Genomic DNA, 20649 nt, shown 5'->3' on the forward strand with positions numbered 1-20649 from the left:
AAAGACTGAAGACTGGGTTTTATTTCAGCCCCCCATAAAGGCTCCCCTTTTAAATAATTGCACCTTAGAGTTATTCAGATTCACTTTGGATGGGTATATTTGCTATGAATATTTTAAACAGGAAATACTTTACACTTTTGACATCAGTGAGGTCCTCGTGAGTTTCAGATCCCACCCATTGGCCTACTTCTCCCATCCCCTTTGCCACCCAAAGTTAGATTCTTTTTGTAGCACAGATTTATTTGTCAGCTAAATTTTCATTTTCTATGTGAAAAGTACTGTGAGAGAGATTTTTTTAAACTAATTGTGTATGTGTTTTCTAATATTTGTGATCACTTAAAATATGAAAGGACACCAGTAAATAGCTTCATTCTTTGGGTTTCTTCAGTTTTTCTCTTTTGGAGTCCTAGTTAATATTAAACATAAGAGAAATTCTTAATTTCGATAGCACAGTATGGAATTGCTAAGTAAGTACCAAGTCACAGAGTTAGAATCACACTTGAGGCAAAAATTTAAGGTCATACTATAAACGCTCAGTTTTACATGAACAAAAAGTGGTGTGCTTGAAAAAGACATTACCGATGCCTTTTTTTTATAGAGTGGATTGAAATGCCAGTCATGCCTGATATTTCAGCCCATTGACTTGCTGGAGGAAGGACTAGAGTACAGCAGCTGTTATAACACGACCAGTCAATGTGGAACAGGCTGCTTCCGTGCTTGCTGCCCCTTTGTTTTACCAGACAGAATTTGAATTCTTTTTTTCCTTGAATTGTACATGACCTTGGTGCTGCATGCATGCTGTTGACTCTTAGGACTTTGATCTTTTAAGTTTTTTTTTTTTGTTTTTTTTTCCAGCATTAATACTGATTTATCAAAATTTGAAAGCCTTTAATGAACCTGGACACAGAGATTTAAACTTGAAAACTCATTGTTCAATTAAAGAAAGCCACAATGCTCTGTATGTTATCTGTGTGTGTGCATGCACTCAGGTGCTCATTGTTTCATGAACAAATACATTTTATTGTACGCGTTTCCCATTTATCTCTAAATCATTGTATAAAGTATTACAGGTCAGAATTCTACCATAGAACTGTTTATGCGAAGCTTGTTTCTGTTGCATATTTCTTGAAGCATTTTAAAAATAACATGTAACATATAACCTGTTTACCTTTTCCTTTCTGTTAACGCTCTGTCCTGTGGCCCCTGCCTGCTCCTCCCCCAGAGCTCCTCCCTGCTGCACGCACAGCGTCTGTTCGAGGAGTTCGACTGTTGCTTCCCGCAGGGCTGGCACTCTTAGCCACCAGCTGCTATCCCAGCACTCTCAATGCAAGATCTCACTGATTTTGCCTCGTGAAATGATACTTGTATAAGATTAGTTTATCTAAAGTGAGAAATGGCTGATGGACCAGTTTACTGCTTAGAATCAGCAAGAGGCACTGCAAAATTTGTTTCTCATTTCAAAGCACTATGGTTTATTTGTTGTGTTGGGAAATTTTTAGTTATAATCCTTAATTATATTATACTGACAAAAATTAAAAGCAAAACATACAGATGCCTAATTGGCATTCATAAGATGAACAATGATGAGGACTATCTAAGTGACTAAAATCCATTATGATCAATTTTATTTCTTGCTTTGCCATCTAAGCAGTAAAACATATTGATTGACCACTTGGAGAATTAAGACAATTATTTCAAATTGCTAAGCTATAGTAAATTTGCACACAGATAACATGCATGCTATATATCAAGTCTCACATCATTTTAAAATAAGCAGTGCCCTTCAAAACAGATGCAGACATGTGTGTTGGTGGTAGTGAGGAGATTGGTATTAGCATCAAATCTTCATTTATGACTAATTTTTAATTCCCTTCCTTTTATCTTTAGGTATGGCTTTCCCAACGAAAGGCTAAGAATTCAAGAACGGTCTTAACTGAACCCTCATCAGATCTGAATTTAACAAATGCTTAGTCTCAGCAGCCTTCGGGGGTGGGGTGGGAGGGAAGCTTAGCCTAGCAGTCAGTGACTTACTTGCACTTTTTGCACACTGATAGAAAGTAAACGTATGTTATTAATTTGGTTTAGTCTGTAATCTTACAAAGTAACGGTAATTTTAAAGGAGTGTGTAGTAGTATACTGACTGCTAAGTGTACTATACTGTTTGCTTTACTAATCACCTAATTCATTGCAGTTCATACTTATTGACTCAAAAGTTTAAAAACACAATCTGTAGGCTTTAAGAGTTGCTTTTAAACCTTTTTAAGTGATAAACTCTGGAAGTGTTCTTAAGGTTAGGAAACAATTGTCAGTATTAAACATGGTATTATTTAAGTAGTCCTGCTGCAAGAAGGCACTTCAGTGAATATGTGACTAGTAAAGCTTGAATATGTTTGGATCTAATAGCATTCATGAAATACTGTAACTTGGGATTGTAAATGAATGGATGAAATAGGTTAAGGCCAAGATGTTTGAAATAAATGCAATATTAATAGACGCATATATACGCAACATACTATGGTTAATTTTAAAACTACTGTGCCTTAATGTGTTTCTTAAAACGAAACTTTTGTAGTAAATTAACATTTGAAATCCATTTTGATAAACCTGCTGTTAATGTTTGTTTTCTTTTCCCTTGTGAATGTTTTCTAACTTTGTCTTGGTAATTGCAATTTAACTAGGTGCGGTGGCTACTAAAGTTCGAAGGCACGATATGCGTGTCCATCCTTACCAAAGGATTGTGACCGCAGACCGAGGTTAGTTTAGTTCTGCAGTTCTTGTTTATAAGAAATGCGCTGGGTGTCCATACAATTTGCAACACCACACCTGATGGAAAAATATATAACTGCTTACCTGCACACCATTTCTTTTCCTTTTCTGAATTAATTTATAATAATTGACAGATTTGAGGGTTGGGTTTTTTTTTCTCCCTTCATATTTTAACTTATTACATCCTATTAGTATGTACTATGATTTATTCCTACTAAAACGTAAATTAGTCCATTTGGGGAGCTATAAATTTTGTTTTTGCCTTATTTTTCAGTAATAATTTTTGTGAAAATTTTACCTTTTAATTGTTCTGAAATTTTGGGTTGGTTTTGCAAAATGAACTGAGCTGATGGTGCTTTAATGAGAGAAGTAAGGGAATGCCTCCTGTGTTCTTTTGGAGAAAATTGAAGATTTAGTTTCCATACGTATTTGAGCCACTGTATAAACGTGAGGATATACATGTCAAGTACTTAGCCTAAATCAACAAAGTAAGGACTGTGAACTTAACTCTGATGCAGTGGAGCTTTTATAAATCAGAAAATCATTTCCCTTTTGTATTTTTTTCCAAAATGGATCCTTTGATTTTTTTTTTTTCTTTTTTTTTTTTTTGTTGTTGTCTGCTGCTAAAATATATTATCTAAAGGTAAACCATCTCTTGAACTTCTGTGGTGACATGAATCCAGCTGTTTGAATATCTTTTTTGACTAACCTGTGACTGGAAAATAAGTCTTCATTTTTCTCCTTTTCAACATTTGTAATTTGTGTCCTATATATGCCCTTGGACCCCTTTATAAATTATTCATGTTTATTAAGGAGTGATATTTTCGGTTTATTGACATTGAATCGTTTTCTGAGTTTGTCATCACAAGATAGGAATCTGAAGCAAGATAGAAAAGCATTTTTTACAAGCTTTTATTATGGCACATTTATTACCTACTAATAGGTTGATCAAAGTCTCTAATGTTAGTGGGGAAAGTGATGGTTTCACACCCCAATTCTATATCTTCTATGAACTTATGAAAGACCTGCCTGCTTTGCATGGTTATCTTGAATATGGATGATAAGTATTGGACACAGCTGTTGTCCACATCGGAATGAAATACTTTTACAAAGATATTGATGATATTTATTTAGCATCATATATAATTCAAGAGCCTTGAAGACTTTTAATTAATACATTACTTGTAGTGATTATTTAATGAACAAAATAAATAGACCCCTAAGCTCAACGATTATCTGTGGCGATGATACTCCTTGTAAGTGTGTCGCTACCCTTCTTGCATCAGAACAAGTCTCCTAGTGAAGGAGGACATTGTTAGAAGAAAAAGTTATTTAGATTGAAAGAATCCCGATAATTCCATGAATAAATAGAAACTTTCTTTTCACATTGCTAATGTCTAAAATAATTCAAAAGAGTATTTTAAAGTAGTTTTTCTTCTGTTAACCTTTATGCCCCTTTTAGATTTCTCATAATTTTGTTTTAACACAACAATTATTGGCCTATTTAATACTCCAGTCCTTGAGATGGCTGAAAATATTAGGAAGATTTGACTGTATTAGGAAACAACAACACATTCCGTGCATGGCTCTGTTGCAGTTATATGTGTTTTGATTAGTCCTGTCACTGTTTTTTTTTGTTTGTTTGTTTGTTTGTTTTTTCAAAAATTGCAATGTCAGCAAACCGAAATGCTACCATTTTTCCCTCTAAGTAACAGAATAGTTTGTATACTGCTGTTATTATCACTGAATGCACTCACTGGTCTAAGGAAGATGTCTGAAGTCCTTCGCTTAAATTATTTTATGATACTACTGTTTTCTCTATTTTTGAGGGTTTTTTAATTTTTTAATCTTTTGAAGGGAAGATTAATATTAGTGTTCATTTAATGCAAGGAAACTCAGCCCTTGGACCTATAACCATGTAATTCTATATGAGCAGTTAGAATACTGCATGGTTGACGAATATCTAGTTTTTTACTAAAAATAAACCCATCTCTACACATATTTAAAAACTGAATTTGAAGCCTATAAAAGACCAACTGACTTTTTAGTTGTAATGAACCGTAAGTGATTTTACACGGTTGACACACCTGTGTGTACTGTAGGAGGCCAGGACTTGGCAGAGGATGTATTTTAGGTGTACTGGTATATATATAAATGGTAGTTTGCTTTGTTTATATATTCCACATGCAAAAAAAAAAAAATCAGAATATTTCTGAATAAGGATTTTGCAAAAACCATTATTTACATAATTTGTATAAGAAATTTAATACAATTCTAATCAAAATTTTAAGTAATCAAAAATGCTTTAAGATTCTGTCTTTCCTGGAGTACCTATGGAATGGTATGACTACATCATGTTAAATATTTATTTTCTTCTTTGATTTTGGGATAGCCGTTTTTATTTTAAATAAAATTTCACTATTTTGAAGAAGTTCAGGGAAGATTTGGTCACACTCAAGATACAGTATTTTTGTAGTATTTATAAACTATCTTAAATGATAGACTATAAAAAGCATTTTTGTTATATGAAGGTAAACCAGTCCATTATATAGCTCACGTAAACTCTGTGAACATTATACCTACTGGGTCTGATTTGTGAAGTGGCACAGAATCTACCTTTGCACTGAATAATTTTCATATCTCCTCTGCCTTAGTCACAGTGGCAACAGTACAGAAAATTCTATCAAACCTCAGAATTTAGTAGAAATAATTAAGCTGTTGAATGAGTCTTAAATCATACTACTGTTAAGTGGACCAAGTTTGGTGACGCAAAATGGGACAGAGATTGATTAAGGACATGGGGAACGATTACTTTTCCACTTGAGAACTACTTTATGTTTTACTGTAATTTTTTAAAAATTTTTTGTTCCGTTTGTTATTTTTCAAAAGAAAATAGTATTTACAGGTGGCTTTTAAAATATATAAAGCAGGAATGTATATGAAATGTCAGATTTTATTGTATTTGCAGAGAATTAGCTTTGAAATTGAATAAAGAAAGCTGTTTGTAGTTTTAAACTGCCTTATTGGTATCAGTTAGAAATTTCTTCTATTTTTTGATGTACTTAGAGCTTTTTGAGTATAGAATTTTAAATGGCAAGATTTTACAGTGTTTACATGCAAGTGCATTTTATAAGTGTTCTATATGTGTAAAATAGTATTTTCAACTGGAAAATGTTGGCCAGTGCAGAAGGCCTGGCCTTTTTCTGGTTCCCATGATGTTGCCTACACTGCTAGACTACAGTTTAGTGTTGCTTTGTATCATGAGGCCAAGGAATTCCATGTTGTTTGTACATAGAATAATTGAAAAAGCAATAAACATTTATTGAACAAAAGAAACCTTGTTTGGCCCAGAGTTTATGTTGAACCAAATTGTTCACAGAAATTAAAATACCTTTAGATTCAATTCTGTTAATCATCAGTTATTAATAATCACATCCATCATTAATAGTTGCTTTAATGCTTGCATCTGAGAGAATACTAATGCTTAATAGCAGTCAGATACTGATAACTGCACTGACTGTTTCAAAATTCTGTATACCAAACCTATTCATTGTTGTTGTTTTCCAGTTTCCTTCATTGACTGCTACTAACTATTAGTTGTTAGTTACATTTTATTTCTATTTTTTTCCTGTTAACCAGTTTTTTTTTGTTTGTTTTTGTTTTTTTGTGGGAGTGGGCTCTCCTTCATTTGTTCAAATCATGATATGAAGTTGTCATGATTTTTATTGTATTCTGTAGATGGTGTCAATCAGTTTGTCAGAATTAAACATGCTTTTTTTTATTAGTTGTGATTAGTTTTTCATGTTGTCATTAAGCCGTCACTAGCTGAAACTAATCTCTTCTCTATCTTTTCTTTTCTTTTTTTTTTTTTTTTTTGTTTTGTTTTTTGTTTCTAACCACCCAGCCGCCACCGGCAACTAACCTATGACCTTCTGACCTCTGAACTCTTCACCCAATGATGACCTGACCATGCCTGCCTGCTGATCAGTTAACTGGTAATCGCCTTTGCTTGCCTGTCGTCAGTGCAGCGAGCTGAGGCACTTGTCCGTTCGTCTTACCATCTAACCAAACAAAAGACAAAGAAATTGTCCTCCAACTCAGCTTTTGGGTCTTTTTTTTCTCCTTTTTTTTTTTTTTTTTCCTGTTTGGGTGAAAGTGGTTCTAGAAACTGCACTGAATAGTAGTAAAGCAATAAGGCCCAATTCATCCCACAGCACTGGTCATCTTTTAAAGTCCCACCCTAAGCGAACGGTAAGAAGGCCTCACTTCAGAAGGGGAGACAGATGGCCCTTAACTACTCAGTGACAGAGGCAGTTACTGTGAGAGACTTGTAGGAATCTCTTCTCATAGCGAGTCTAAGCTCTCTGAATGTACTGTGTGGTGATGCATCATGCATGAACCTTTGGTCAGGGATGTCATTGGTGAAGTGATTTCAAAAAGTATTCAAAATTTGATACGCTGTTTAGTCTCTACAGTGCCCTCAGAGGGCAAAGTTGCAGCCTTTTTTTATATAGCCTGCCAAAATTTGAAGTATTAGAAGTGTGCCATGAGAGAACAACTTAACAAGGAATTTTGAAAAGTAATGCAAAGAACAAAACTGCAACACTATTTTTAAGAAGAGAAATATCTGAGTTAAAATTACTGAACCTTTATTTTACACCTCCTTAAAAAAATATACGAGAACAAGGTACATGCATTATGTGTCACATTACTGGGCAAACTGTTCAAATATTTTTTTTAAACCTCCCTGTATAGAAAAAATCATTAAGGATGTAAAAGCCATGCTTGCCTATTTGCTGTATACATGTAATGAAATTGTAGATAAAAGTGTAGTGCATTGAAACAAATGATCAAAAGTAGATACTTTTACTATACAAGGGTGCTGGTGCAGAAAAAAATATATATATTTTTGGAAATGTAGCATTTTATACTTTCAAGTGTTATAAAAAAAAAAAAGAAAAAGAACAAAGAAACCCTTTATTTCATTAAATGATTTTTTCTGGTGGTTGTCAAGAAACAAAAGACCAAAAGAGCCTTTTTGTCTTTCTTTTTTATTTTTTAAGTATTGGAATAAGTCTAAAGAAAAGAAAGTGCCTTATTTTTCTTCATGGTCATTTAGTCAAGTGTCTCATAAGATCAGCTCCTCCCTCGGAATACAAGTTCATACATGTTATTCAGTGCCCAGTATGTGCAAGAAGATATGAGGGGAGACAAATGAGTTGATGGTTTGAATTATATAATTTTTGCCACGTTACCTTGATACAAATTTGCCAAATCTGATACTGTGAAATAATTTGATAATTTTTCTAATGCGTAACAAGTAAGTTTTAAAACATCATTCTTTTAAAATCATAATTGATTGCTTTCGGTTATTGCAATATTTAGTGTTAGCCCAGAGGATTCTGAGATAAAAATTATGTGTGATTTGAACATCAGTTTACAGACAAAATTATAGCTTTGTTTTATTTGGAGAAGGGGATGTATGTTGGATTCTATCTTATTAATTGGAAGTTAATAGTATACTTTGCAAACATTTTCACAAAAAGGAATCTTTGTGATTTTCATTCTGGAAAATAATGTTTTTTAAATGACCCAAACTTAATGAGACTTCTTTCTACCATGCTAGATCACTTGGGTCGTCCATCTCTTTGCTGGTCTTAGTAACCAACCTAAGCTGCCCCACCCCGCACACATTTTTTTTTCTTAACTATAAAAGAATGTGAAAAACTAGCATTGTGCATATAAACACTCAACTACATGAGTTGAAGCTTCCCATTTGTCATGAAATTCAGTTAGTTTTTGTAGTTGAAGCTATTTGTGCACAGAGCCTCTATCTAAACACTTTCAGTGAGTAGTCATTAACTGCTCAGTACCAGACGTGGCAAATACCTAGGGCAGTGGGTCCCCAGCTCATCAACTCGTTCCCTCTTCCATACCTTCCCAGTCAAAGGTCAGCAGGAAGCTCAGTCAGCACGTTCGTGGTGACCTCCATCACCTGGTCTCACTTGGAAACCGGTTTCAGTTTATTTACTATGCAATAGACATTCATTGCTTTGTATCGGCTAGCTTTGGTTCCATGTGCCACTGCTTTGTCTTTCTGTTACACATACAGTTGTTTTGGTTTATTTACAATATATGCTGTGCCATTTTGGTTTTTGTTTTGTTTGGTTGGTGAATAAATTTGCGACACTCAAACACTTGAGGTGGTAGTAGTTTAAAAACGATACCAGTATTTGATCCAGTTTCATCTCAACTATGTTATACCTGGACATTTTAGACGTTTATCAAAGGTCTTTTATGGGGAAGAAAGTAAATGTATGAAATACATGTGTGACATTTATGAGTAATGTTGGCTCTGAACAAACTTTTGAAAACTTAGTTGACACAATTTTGGATCAACTGAAAAAAAAAGCATGACTTTTGAAATCTCTGAATGCCTTGGTTCTCAGTATTATCATTCTTTATTGAATTTATTTCTTATTAAAATATGTAGTTTTTAAGACTTTTTTTGACAGTATTATGTAATTTTTTAGCGTGGGTAGATGGGAGTGTCGCTTGTATGTTACCGTACAGCTGACATGTATTTTTGTCTATTCTTTATTATCTTAGTAGTTTCATGCTGTGTATGTACCATAACCAACCTATTGCCTATGAGAAACATGTAAGATAATGTATTTACAGCCATTGTTACAAGTTTATAATGTATTTTTCTATCTTGTTTTATATGTATGTTATATAACATTCAAAAAGAATTTTTTTCTTGATTGAGAAAAGGATACAAAATGCAAAATCCACAATTTTGATATCTGAAAATTGCCAATTGTTTTGCAGTACTTTATTATATTGGGTGTCGTGTCTTTCTTGGGCTTTTTAGTTAGCTAATGAATTAATACATTAGACACTTTTGGGTTTTAGTTGGGATTTTACATAGCTTGCATTTTAATTCTTTGGTTCTTTGCTGTTTCTATTAACCCATGGCATTATTTTAATAAATGTTATAATACCAACCTACTAACTCTGGACTATGTCTGTTTATTAACCTTTACGTGTTTAATTGAATAAACAAATAAAGACAAAAGAATGTAAAGTCTTGAATTACTGGACTAACCCTGAAGAACGTGACCACAGATAACATAGCGTGACGTGTTTTTTTGTTGTTTGTCAGCTGACAATTCCGCACACTACTGTTAAAATGGCTTTGGTTATTCTTTTCCCTTGTGGGGGAGATACCAGTAGAGAGGGGAACAAAATAGCTTTGGTTCGAGGCCGTCTTCTTCTAGTCTTGCCACTTGCCTTTCGGCCTCTGCGTTACTAATTCCACACTTTCTTATTCTTCCTTCTCCAAAATAATCACTGTCTGCTCACAGCATAAAGAGTAAAGAGATTCGTTGTAACGAAGTCCCCAAGAAACCAGTTTGATTCTTTGTTGAACCGTTTCTTTTAATTTCTATAAGCGGGTAATGTTATGGTTACATTATAAAGCAAAGAATCTGCTGAGGTTTTGTCTTTTCAGATTTATGTTTTAATTGGACGCATTTCTTTTACGAAGTGTTCATCTGTTTTAGCCAGCTGTTCCTTTGGGGGCGCTCACCACAGGTGAAGCCAGAGGTGGAGTGGCTCTGTTTCTCATGACAGCCATTGACCGTGACAATCCACCCCATGTGACTGTGCCCCAGATACCAGACAGCATTTTCAGCTTTCCTCAGGTGTTCTCTCTCTCTCACCTGCTAGAGTGCAGTCAGAATATGCCATTACTACAGGAAGTTTAAGGGACAAGGAAACTGGCATTTGGGAAATTAGATATCATTAAAATTTCTTGCATGCAAGTGAATTTAAGAAGCTTCATTCGATATCTTCATGCCTTTCTTGCCTGCAGCCTAGGTAAATTGCTATGAATTCTTGCGTTTAACTCTTGAAGTGCGTTTTTATTTCACAGATGTTGGTAATCTTTTCTGTGAAACAGTTCTGGATAATAAATTCTTAGGATGAATTTTTGCATTTGTAAATAATGACTTATTTTTGTAAATTATGGTTTATTTATTTTAAAGTTCTAAACTTTGGGGCTGAAATGAGTCGCATGTTACAGAAGACATAGCTAGCTGCCTGTACCAATATGCTTTTAACCAGTCATACTGTCCAAGTAGCCCCATATTTATTTATTCCCATAGTATATGTACATGTGTGAAACACAGGATAGTGATAACAGCTGACTGAGTCATAATTGAGATGGTCATATGGATTGTTTATCTGTGGGGGGTGTTCATTATCGGTAGGTAGACAGGCTTTAATACACCACCAGCTGTAAAAGTTCTCATTGAGATGGTCTCATTGAGATGGTCTCATTGAGATGGTCATATGGATTGTTTATCTGTGGGGGGTGTTCATTATCGGTAGGTAGACAGAGCTGTAATACATCACCAGCTGTAAAAGTTCTCATTGCCGTGCAGTTCACGTTATTCTGCAGGGATCTGAACATGTCTTTCAAGCTGCTATACACAAGTCATGGTACCATGTCACTTAGCTTGATGAGTTTCTGTGCACTCACTGTGCAGTTTCTGACGCCTGTGGATGCAGTCTTGTCTCACTTTCAGTTGAGGCTAATTTATAATCATGTCCTATTGTCACCTTTTACATGTTGGAAAAATTGCAAAAGGCCCTTTTTAAAAGGTGAAAATAACATTACAAATCCCATTTTTATTCAGTCTGTGATAGTATTTAAACATGAAATTAACCGAATTCTTAGAATGATAAAATGCTAGAGTCAGTATTTTTTACTACTTGGTAAAACAATTGAAAGTGAAGCTTTCAGTCAAGAAGTTGGTCAGATTAATGTAGTTAGTAGTTAATGCTTTTTTTACTCTCAGGCAAAGTGTCAAAGAATAAAGAAGGTCCGATGAAAGTAGACACATCCACCCTCGTGCAGTTGCTTCACGCTCTTAGCAGAGCCCGCCTAAGAGGCCCCCCGTGAAGCCACGCTGTGCGTTGGTGTACACAGCATAGGTGGGGAGGTCAACTTTCCTAAGTAAACACTAGATAAATATGAAGGATCTAAATTTTCTAGTGCATCAAAAGCAGACAGTAGGTTTAAAAGAAATTGTTCATTACCAAATCAGTCTTTTTTACCAGCGTAGCCTAACACTTATTATATATATGAGAGTCTAAGTTTCTCCTGTCTGGTGGTGGGGAGGGGTGCAGGGCAGGGTTGTTTGCTTGTTTGGGATGAGAGGTCTGTATTCCTTGATAACAGTTACTTACAGTATTTCCAGTAAGTGATTTTTAATAGGATGAAAAGGATTGCTAAATTATAATCCATTATTTAATAGCAAAAATTACTCAAAACTTTTGGGACTTACAAACTGTAAGAAGTACTTAAGGTAATTTTTTAACATCGCAAATTCCCTAATACCTTTATTTAAAGTGGAAAAATAATTCATTTTACATACAACACTTTTAGAAATATTCATATGGTACACATCTAATTTTATCTGGTTTCTTTAAAATTAAATTGAAATTTCAGTCTTTGTTATGAAGAGACTTAAAATACTGGAACTCAATGCTGAATCAAACTGGTTCACCTAAGCATAGAACTCTCTTTTCTGTGTTTCTGCTGCACTAATACTGGGGACAGGGGAAGGAAGAATTACCTCAGAGTAGAAGCGAGTAGTGAGTGAAGCAGGTAGCAACTTAACACTGCGTATGATTTTGCTGTCTCTTGGCAAAAGACCATATTGTGGAACAAAGCTCAGCTCCCAGTGTAAAAAAAATGCATCTTTTTAAGAATGCTATTATTGAGCAGTTTTGATCACCAAATACATCTTTTATGGTTTATATTGTGGTGTATATCAAACATTTAGAATTGTACTTGCAGAATTTGTATGTAGAGAGAAAAGTTGGACTAGGTCTTCCCAAGTCGCGTGAATGGAGAGCCCCGTCTGCCTGTGCATGAAGTGCAATAAGCCAACCGGAGGAAGTGGTGCCCTTCGTCCTCGAGACACCTGCAGCTGCACACGCTGCAGGTGCCCCCCAAGCCCTCTGTATAAATATCAGAATAAATGCACATTTTTCATTTTTACTGATGGTTTTACTATTTAAAGAAAACAAGAATCTGACATTCTAGAGCTCTAATGGAACTGAACTGGAATGTGACCATAATGTTTGCCCTGATTGCAGTGATGAAAAAGAAATCTGTAAACACACTTCTACAGTGCTCCTCAGTCGGGGACACATCCAAAATAGTTGTCGTTTCTAATTGAGAAACTCAGGTACGATTTGTACGTAGATGTTAGAAAAAGAAAAGAATGCTGACCAAATCTTGATCTCAGCTATGTGAAAATGACTTGTTTTATCAATTTCTTGAACAAAGGAGAATTGGTAGAAAGATTGCTTCCAGTGTTTTGAAATCTTTAAGGGTTTATGTTGACATCTATCTATGTTTTATGACTCCGTGCATCTTGAGTTTCCCAGTCCTTTTTCATACAATATCCAAGTTCTCCTTACCGATCACTCATTAGAACCTTCGGTTTCCTTGGCAGTATCCTTTTCACAAGCTTCTAAAAGTAGCTGACACAGGTAGGACCCAGAGCACCGGACAGACTAACGGCAGCAGCCATTCGCAAAGTCTGCACTTTTGCAAAGATCAAAATACCCAGAAAGCTCAAGTCGATTCTCATGGTATCCTTTAGCTGAAACAATCATTTCGCTAACCCCCTCTAAACCAAGTACTTCCCCAGTTAGTCACTGCCCGACACTTCTTACTGCTCCTGGAGTGACAAATGTGCTGTGGGTTTCCTTTCCCATCTTGCTTCATTTATGGCACCTCCCTGGTGCCCTCAGGCATCCGTGCTTGACTCTCTGGATCCAGAGGCACTTTTCACTCTTCAAACACCAAGCTAATTTCTCAAAGGGTATAATGTAAAACAGGCTTTAATGTTTTTCCTCTTGAAAAATCAGGTGAATGTGGTTTCTAAACCAAAAATATTCGTCTGTCATCATAATCCATACATACTTTATTTCTTAGTATTTAATAAGGGAGAAATTTCTATTAAGTGAGCAGAGGGATGAGGTTACATTTGGGTTTCCTTCCTAATGTAATTTTTTTGTAATCTGCGAGCTCTATAGTAATTCTGGTTTCGTTAGAAAGCAGTTTAACTGAATATTTAACAGTTGTGTTAAAAATATTCTGCATCTAAAAGCAAATAGTGATAATATGTTTGGGATCACATTTTTTCCAGAAAAATGTATATTAAAATTAGATTATTTCAGTTAAGCGCTGTTTTGTGATCTATATAAAGAGCACAGACCACCATAAAAGTGCTGCTGTTTGTGTGCTAGACAGTTTCAGAGCGTCTCAAAATTAGTATACAAATTTAACAGTGGTTGTGTTTTCCTAATGTGTGCTCTGGATACTAATGAAAGTTACGGGGGGGAAATGATTGAGCAAAATAAAATATTTGCAAATGAATCCACAAGTATTTTCTTGCAGAACTATTCAAGTTGGTACTACAAATTTCATGATCACTCCTTTAACTTAGAGCTCCTATTATATATCAGGGTTGGGAATGAATGAAGTACCTTGGCTAGGCTTGAAACCTGAATTTTCAAAGGTGCTCATACCAGTGTTTTAAATGATTTAGTCTATGAAATTAGAACAAGTGCAAGTGGAAAGTTGCTTTGAATACATCTTAATTAAATGGTTTATATTAATGAATGATGCTTTTGCCCACTGTTTTCCCACTCAGGTAAAAGGGCACTACAAAATTTGTTCAAAGGTTAAACTTATTCTACACGGTAGGAAAATGTAAAACTTGTTCGTGGGTGGAGCACTACACGTGTGAAAACACCTAAGGATGCAAGGAGCTAAGATCTAAATTGATATGTGAGGAAAGAACACTAGATTAACAAATCAAATGTACAAATGCCCCACTCAACCATTCAAGCATCAGTTTTTTTGAATATTAGTGGTAAAGTTGGTTCTTGAGTCAAAGGTGGAAATTAAACTGGGAAAGTGATATCGCTAGGTATCATTGTTGACATTATAGATACCTCCCTTTGCTTTTGGAGCTTTTATAATAAAAGCAACCTGGCATGGAGAGACAGAAGAAAATATGTGTTTTGTGTATTCAAAAGGGCACTGCATTGTCATTGAATTCTATGTGAATCTATTTGACATATTCTGTACTATTCAAGGAAAACGTTAATGATGTGGACCTCACCAATTACCTACATGCCATTTAACTGGCAGGCACTGAGATCTTGTAAATACTTTGCTTCAGAGAGGTGTTAACCTGAATTTTTTGGAACCGCTTGTTACAGTGTACAGAAAATTCTCCACCTCCATGCTCGAGAGTTGATAGCAAAGTAAAGTTACTGAATCACAAAGCATAGGTTGTATCTGAACTAACACTAGTGAGAAATACCCCCAGAAGATACAACTTGTTTTAAATTTGAAATACACTGTGTAATATTTTTTTCTACAGAACTCCAAATTTGAGTAAATATGCAATCAACTATGACCCAAGTGAGTGTGTGTTAAGGGAAATAATAGGAAGCTCATTCTTTCCTTACCAGTATAATCGCAGAATTCAAAGAAGTGATTTCTCCAACAGCATTGCACAGAGCTAATTGGAAGGAAAAATAGAAAAAAAATATTATAAATACTGAACTTGAAAAATGGAGTTGGTTACCATACCAACTTCCATTTCTTTCTTTTATTTTGTACAACGACCCACAGATGATGACAGTGATGTGTGCTGTGCGGTCCCTGTCCATTCTCGCAGGTTGCTCACAAGAGTTTGGTAATAGTGTCCAAACACACCGTCTGGCTGACAGCCCTCAGTGGGTCCTACGGAATCCCTTCAGATTTGTACGCGCAGTAGTCCCTATTATCTCTCCTTTTCAGTCAGAATTACTACCTACTTGCCCTCCGAAAATGTCTTAAGAATAGAAACCAGAGTTGTGGTAATGGAATTAAAATACAGACGTGCCAGGGGAAATGTGCGGGCTGAATGTTAGAAAATGATTGTTGTAGTCCCACGTTGTACACCAATGGCTTTAGAAATCAAATACTAGCTAAAAGACACTAGAAAGTGGCCCCTCAGGAATCAAGTCTGTCTTGGACCCGGTATTACTTATATCAGCACTTCAGTCCACGTTTTTAGTGCTTGGACCGTGGACACAAGGAGATAATCAGATGCTATAACAGTATGTGATTCAATAAAATCAGCATACATGTAACAAAAAGAACCATTTCTCTGCTTATCAGAGCACCAAACTAAATGTGGTAAACCCGTGGGATAAAATGGTTGATGCTTTAGAATGAGAAAACGAACACACACCCTTTGAATATCCATGTCCTTCCAAAAATGCTTCCTGGGTGGCCTGTTTGGGAGACTCAGATAAGCCTCAAATATGTGGTCTGGGTAGACATCACAAGTAGGAATTTTTCACTGAAGACATCCTTCATTTCACAAGTAATTCTTAGACCCTTTTAATATAAAATTGACAAATGTTTTACTGTTACCCTTAAGTTATGCTCTTCAAACAAAGCAGCTCTAAGAAAATTGATGGTAAAATGTTTGTGACAGGCCATATTAAAAACGTAAATGTATAAGGTGTATGCTGTGCGTTTTTTAATGGCAAGTTTTATTTTGCAATGTTTTTTAAGATTTTTAAAAATATAGCTAACATACAATATTATGTTAGTTTCAGGTGTACACCATAGTTATTAAACACTTAACAATACCTAAAGAAGTGATCACCATAAGTCCAGCAGCCATCTGACACCGTACCTGCTGTCACAATATTACTGACTATATTCCCCATGCTGTACATTACATCCCGTGACTTGTTTGTTTTATATCTGGGGATTTAGACCTCATTGCCCTTCACCTTACCCCCCCTTTTTAATTTTTTATTACAGTTGACATTCAATATTATATTAATTTCAGGTGTACAACAGAGTGGTTAGACATTTATATAGTTTAGAAGGGATACCTCTGACTAGTTTAGTACCCACCTGGCACTATACATAGTTATTACCATATTACTGACTATATTCCCCATGCTTTACTTTACATCCCCATGACTATTTTGTAGCTACCAATTTGTGCTTCTTAATCCCTTCACTTTTTCACCCTGTCCCCCAAACCCCTCCCATGCATTACCGCAACAGATCTAGTACCCATCTGACACCATACATAGTTATTACAATATTATTGACTATATTCCTTATGAGATACACAACATCCCCATGACTATTTTGTAACCACCAATTTGTACTTCTTAATCCCTTCCCGTTTTTTCACTCACACCCCCAGATCCCTTCCTACCTGGTAACCATCAAAATGTTCTCTGCATCTCTGAATTTGTTTTATTTTGTTCTTTAGATCCCTATATGAGCTAAATCACATTGCATCTGTCTTTCTCTGTCTGACACTCCACTCAGCATAATACCCTCCATGCCACCGCATATGGCAGGAACCCATTCCCTTCACTGGCTGAGCAATATTCCATCGTAGCTACGTACCACCTACTCTTTATCGATTCTTCCATTGATGTACACCCAGGCTGCCTCACATCTTGGCCATTGTAAACATACTGCAATGAACATATAGAAACACACATCCCCTCGAAGTAGCAGTTTGGGTTTCTTTGGATAAAAACCTAGAAGTGGGATTACTGGGTCCTTCTTTGTCTCTTTTTATATCCTTTGTTTTAAAGTCTCTTGTTTGGTGTAAGTACAGTGGTACCTCAGTTTTCGAACGTCTCTGTTGACAAACATTTCGGTTTACGAACTCCATACATTTTATGGATCTATGGTATCATTAGCTAGTAAAATTCAAGCTAAATTTGCAGTTTTAGGGGTTGATTTTAAAGGTCTGGAACGGGTTAATCCATTTCACATTACTTTCTATGGGGAAACTGCACCTCAGTTTTCAAATGTTTCAGAATTCCAACCGTCTTCCAGAACAGATTACGTTAGAAAACCGAGGTACCACTGTATTGCTACCCCAGCTTTTTCTGTTTCCATTTTCATGAAATATTTTTATGAAATATTTATCTTGAAATATTCAACATGATGAAATGTTCAATGTGATGAAAAGCAAGAGTGCAATGAGGGCGAGCTGGCTGCTCACAGAGAAAGTGACCCCTGCGTTGGGGTGTTGGGTGGGGTGGGGTCCCAGTGGAGCTCACCAGACCAATCCGATTCAGATTTGGCCTGTGGGGGCGGGCTCAACACAGGAAAGATGGCGCCCGCCTGCTGGCTGTTTGGGAGAAGGATCCCACACAGGGAAAATGCCAACTGTCCTCCAGCCCTTGCCACACACCTCAGTCTGCCCCTGTATACCTCAGGTGCTCCCGAGTCACCGTCCCTTCGCTGAAGCCCAAGGTGAGTGCCTGTGACCAAGTGAGTCTGTGCGCCGGCCATTTTGGAGGACATCTGGGATTCCCGCCACCTTCTGTCCCACCTGGTCGGTCGGAATCCCCACTGTTTTTCACAGCCAGGTGTTGTGGGGGCTCCTCATCTTGACATCAGTGCTCCAGGCTGGGGGGCTTGGTGTTGGGCTGGGGTCCTGGCTCCTCCAGGGGGAGTCTTCGCGGCTGAAATTTCCCACCTGATTCTCATCTACCACATACAGGTGTGGGCCCATTCCATGTCTGCGCCCCTCCTACCAGACTCAGCGTGGCTTCTTTACGTCCTTAGTTGTAAAACTTCTGTTTGGCTAGACTTCAGGTGGTTCTCCAGGTTGATTGTTCTCCAATTTAGTTGTAATTTGAATGTGTTCATGGAAGGATGCAATGTCCATCTACCCTGCCATCCTGGATCTCTCCCTTATTTTGCCTGTGCTGTGCATTTTTATTTTTTAGAGCAATAGAGCTTGCCTTTTACATTTTCACTGTGGACTCACTTTGCCGGAAGCATCCAAGTGTCTAAAAGTTTGGTATATTGCAAGGCAAAATGGAAACATAACTTTCTTAGGAATTTATGTACTTTGTTTAAAGTTGTATAAAGTGTATGCCCATTGTCCAAATAAAGATTTCAATTCTACATTTACATTACAATGCACCAAGTTAACTTGGAATATGTGTGTTTACAGAGATAAGTTAATATTTTTATTGAGGCTGCTTGATCATCATTTTCCCCCCATGGTACTTTCATCATAGGAACTGTCACAAATAGAGTTTTATTAATTTAATACACTGATGATTCTGGCAAAGTGTTTTGTTTTATTTTTAATAGACTTTATATTTTAGGGCAGTGTTAGGGTCACAGCAAACTTGAGCAGACAGTACAGCGATTGTTCATGTGTGCCTGCGCTCACACACGCACAGCCACCCCCAATATCACACCCCCATCAGAGTGGCACGTCTGCCACAACTGGTGAACCTCCACTGACACATATCACCCACAGTCCATAGTGACATCAGGGTTCACTCTTGGTGCTGTACACGGGTTTGGAGAAATGTATAAGCACACGTAGACATCACTGTGGTGTCAGACAGGCGAGTTTCACTGCCCTAAGAGTCCTGTGCCCCACCCACTCATCCTTTCCCCATCCTCTAGCAACCCTGATCCTTCTACTGTCTCCGTAGTTTTGCCTTTGCCCAGAATGTCTTATAGTTGGAACCATACAGTATGCGGCATTTTTAGATGGGTCTCTTCTACATAGTAATAATATACATTTAAGTTTCCTCCATATCTTTTCATGGCTTGATAAATCATTCCTTTTTAGCATTGAATAATATTCCATTGTCTGCATGTACCACAGTTTATTCATTAACCCACTGAAGGAGACATTTGGTTGCTTCCATGTTTTGGCAATTACGGTATGAATAAAGCTGCTGTGAACACTCATGTTGTGAGCAGGGTGTGGCTATCAAAGTACAGTCTCACACACATTTGTGTCTTCCCACGTCAGACTTGATTAGAATAAAGCCATGGATCTAGTCCTACCGACTCGGTTTCCCCTGGGCATGAACCAGGGCTCCAGCCAGAGGACGGCTCCAATAGTCTGGGTAGAGCGGTTTCACACGAGAGGGTCACACAAGTTTGCAAGCGATAGGGTTAGGCCAGGCGGACAGAGAGTCTCATGCAAGGGGGATGAGAGAGTCGGTGTTCAGCAAGAGTCCCTTGGGCGCTAGAGTCCTCAGTGTCGGGTGTCAGGCCAGGCCAGTGAGACGGTCAGCAGGCGAGGCTTCAAGCGCTCCGTCTGGGGCGAGTGCAGGTGCGGCTGTGAGCTCGGCGGCTGAGGCCTGAGCGAGGAGCCATCAGAGAGCTCCATTCTTATGCCGGAGACCCGGTGCGGTGCCCCCATCTGTGGTCCGATAAACCGTCAGATGCCACACTGCGCTCTGTGTCTGGAGTTACCTGGTCAGGGCGTTCCCTGGGTGCACCTTTCCCGGGATGCTCTGGCATGAAGTCACTTTGTGACGGACATAGCAGGGTGCTTAGAGTCCATTTCGTGTTCAGAATGAGTGCTCTATACAACTTGTGTGCAGGTTTTTGTGTGGACATAAGTTTTCAGCTTCTTTGAGTAAATACCAAATGGCATGATTACTGGATCATATGGTAACAGTGTGTTTAGTTTTACAAGAAATTGCCAAACTGTCTTCCAAAGTGGCTGCACCATTTTACTTTCAGAATTTAATAGGGTGATGATTAAGGGGTACATTTCATATATTTCGAGACTGAACTGTCAGTTCCATTATTTCAATAGACATCCAATTTTGAATTTATGCTGATTTATTAACATTCCAAATATAAGTGAAAGAACTCCCAAAATTACTAAGCCATTTTATTTACACAAGAAGTATTGATGTGCTAAGGTCATTGTGCTGAAGACCATGTCTGGCCTCTGTTAGACAAGAATGAAGAGACAGTTC

General features: G+C 37.1%; 1 protein-coding gene across 10 annotated transcripts in view; it reads left to right on the forward strand.

Annotated features, from left to right (window-relative positions):
• QKI (QKI, KH domain containing RNA binding) overlaps window positions 1–12838 on the forward strand; it is a 151026-nt gene extending 138188 nt beyond the window's left edge. For 3 of the 10 annotated variants that reach the window (XM_074333800.1, XM_074333795.1, XM_074333796.1), the window contains exon 7: window positions 856–6102. In XM_074333800.1, the coding sequence (XP_074189901.1) occupies window positions 856–1007 (152 nt within the window). In that variant the 3' untranslated portion in view covers window positions 1008–6102. Of the gene's footprint in view, window positions 1–598; window positions 6103–6670 lie in introns of those variants that run through there. The other 7 variants (XM_074333801.1, XM_074333797.1, XM_074333802.1 and 4 more) reach the window with 4 other exon arrangements.
• The last annotated feature ends 7811 nt before the right edge of the window (window positions 12839–20649 follow it).

This window comes from Rhinolophus sinicus, linkage group LG05 (assembly GCF_036562045.2).
Source record: "Rhinolophus sinicus isolate RSC01 linkage group LG05, ASM3656204v1, whole genome shotgun sequence".
In the NCBI taxonomy this organism is placed as follows: domain Eukaryota; kingdom Metazoa; phylum Chordata; class Mammalia; order Chiroptera; family Rhinolophidae; genus Rhinolophus; species Rhinolophus sinicus.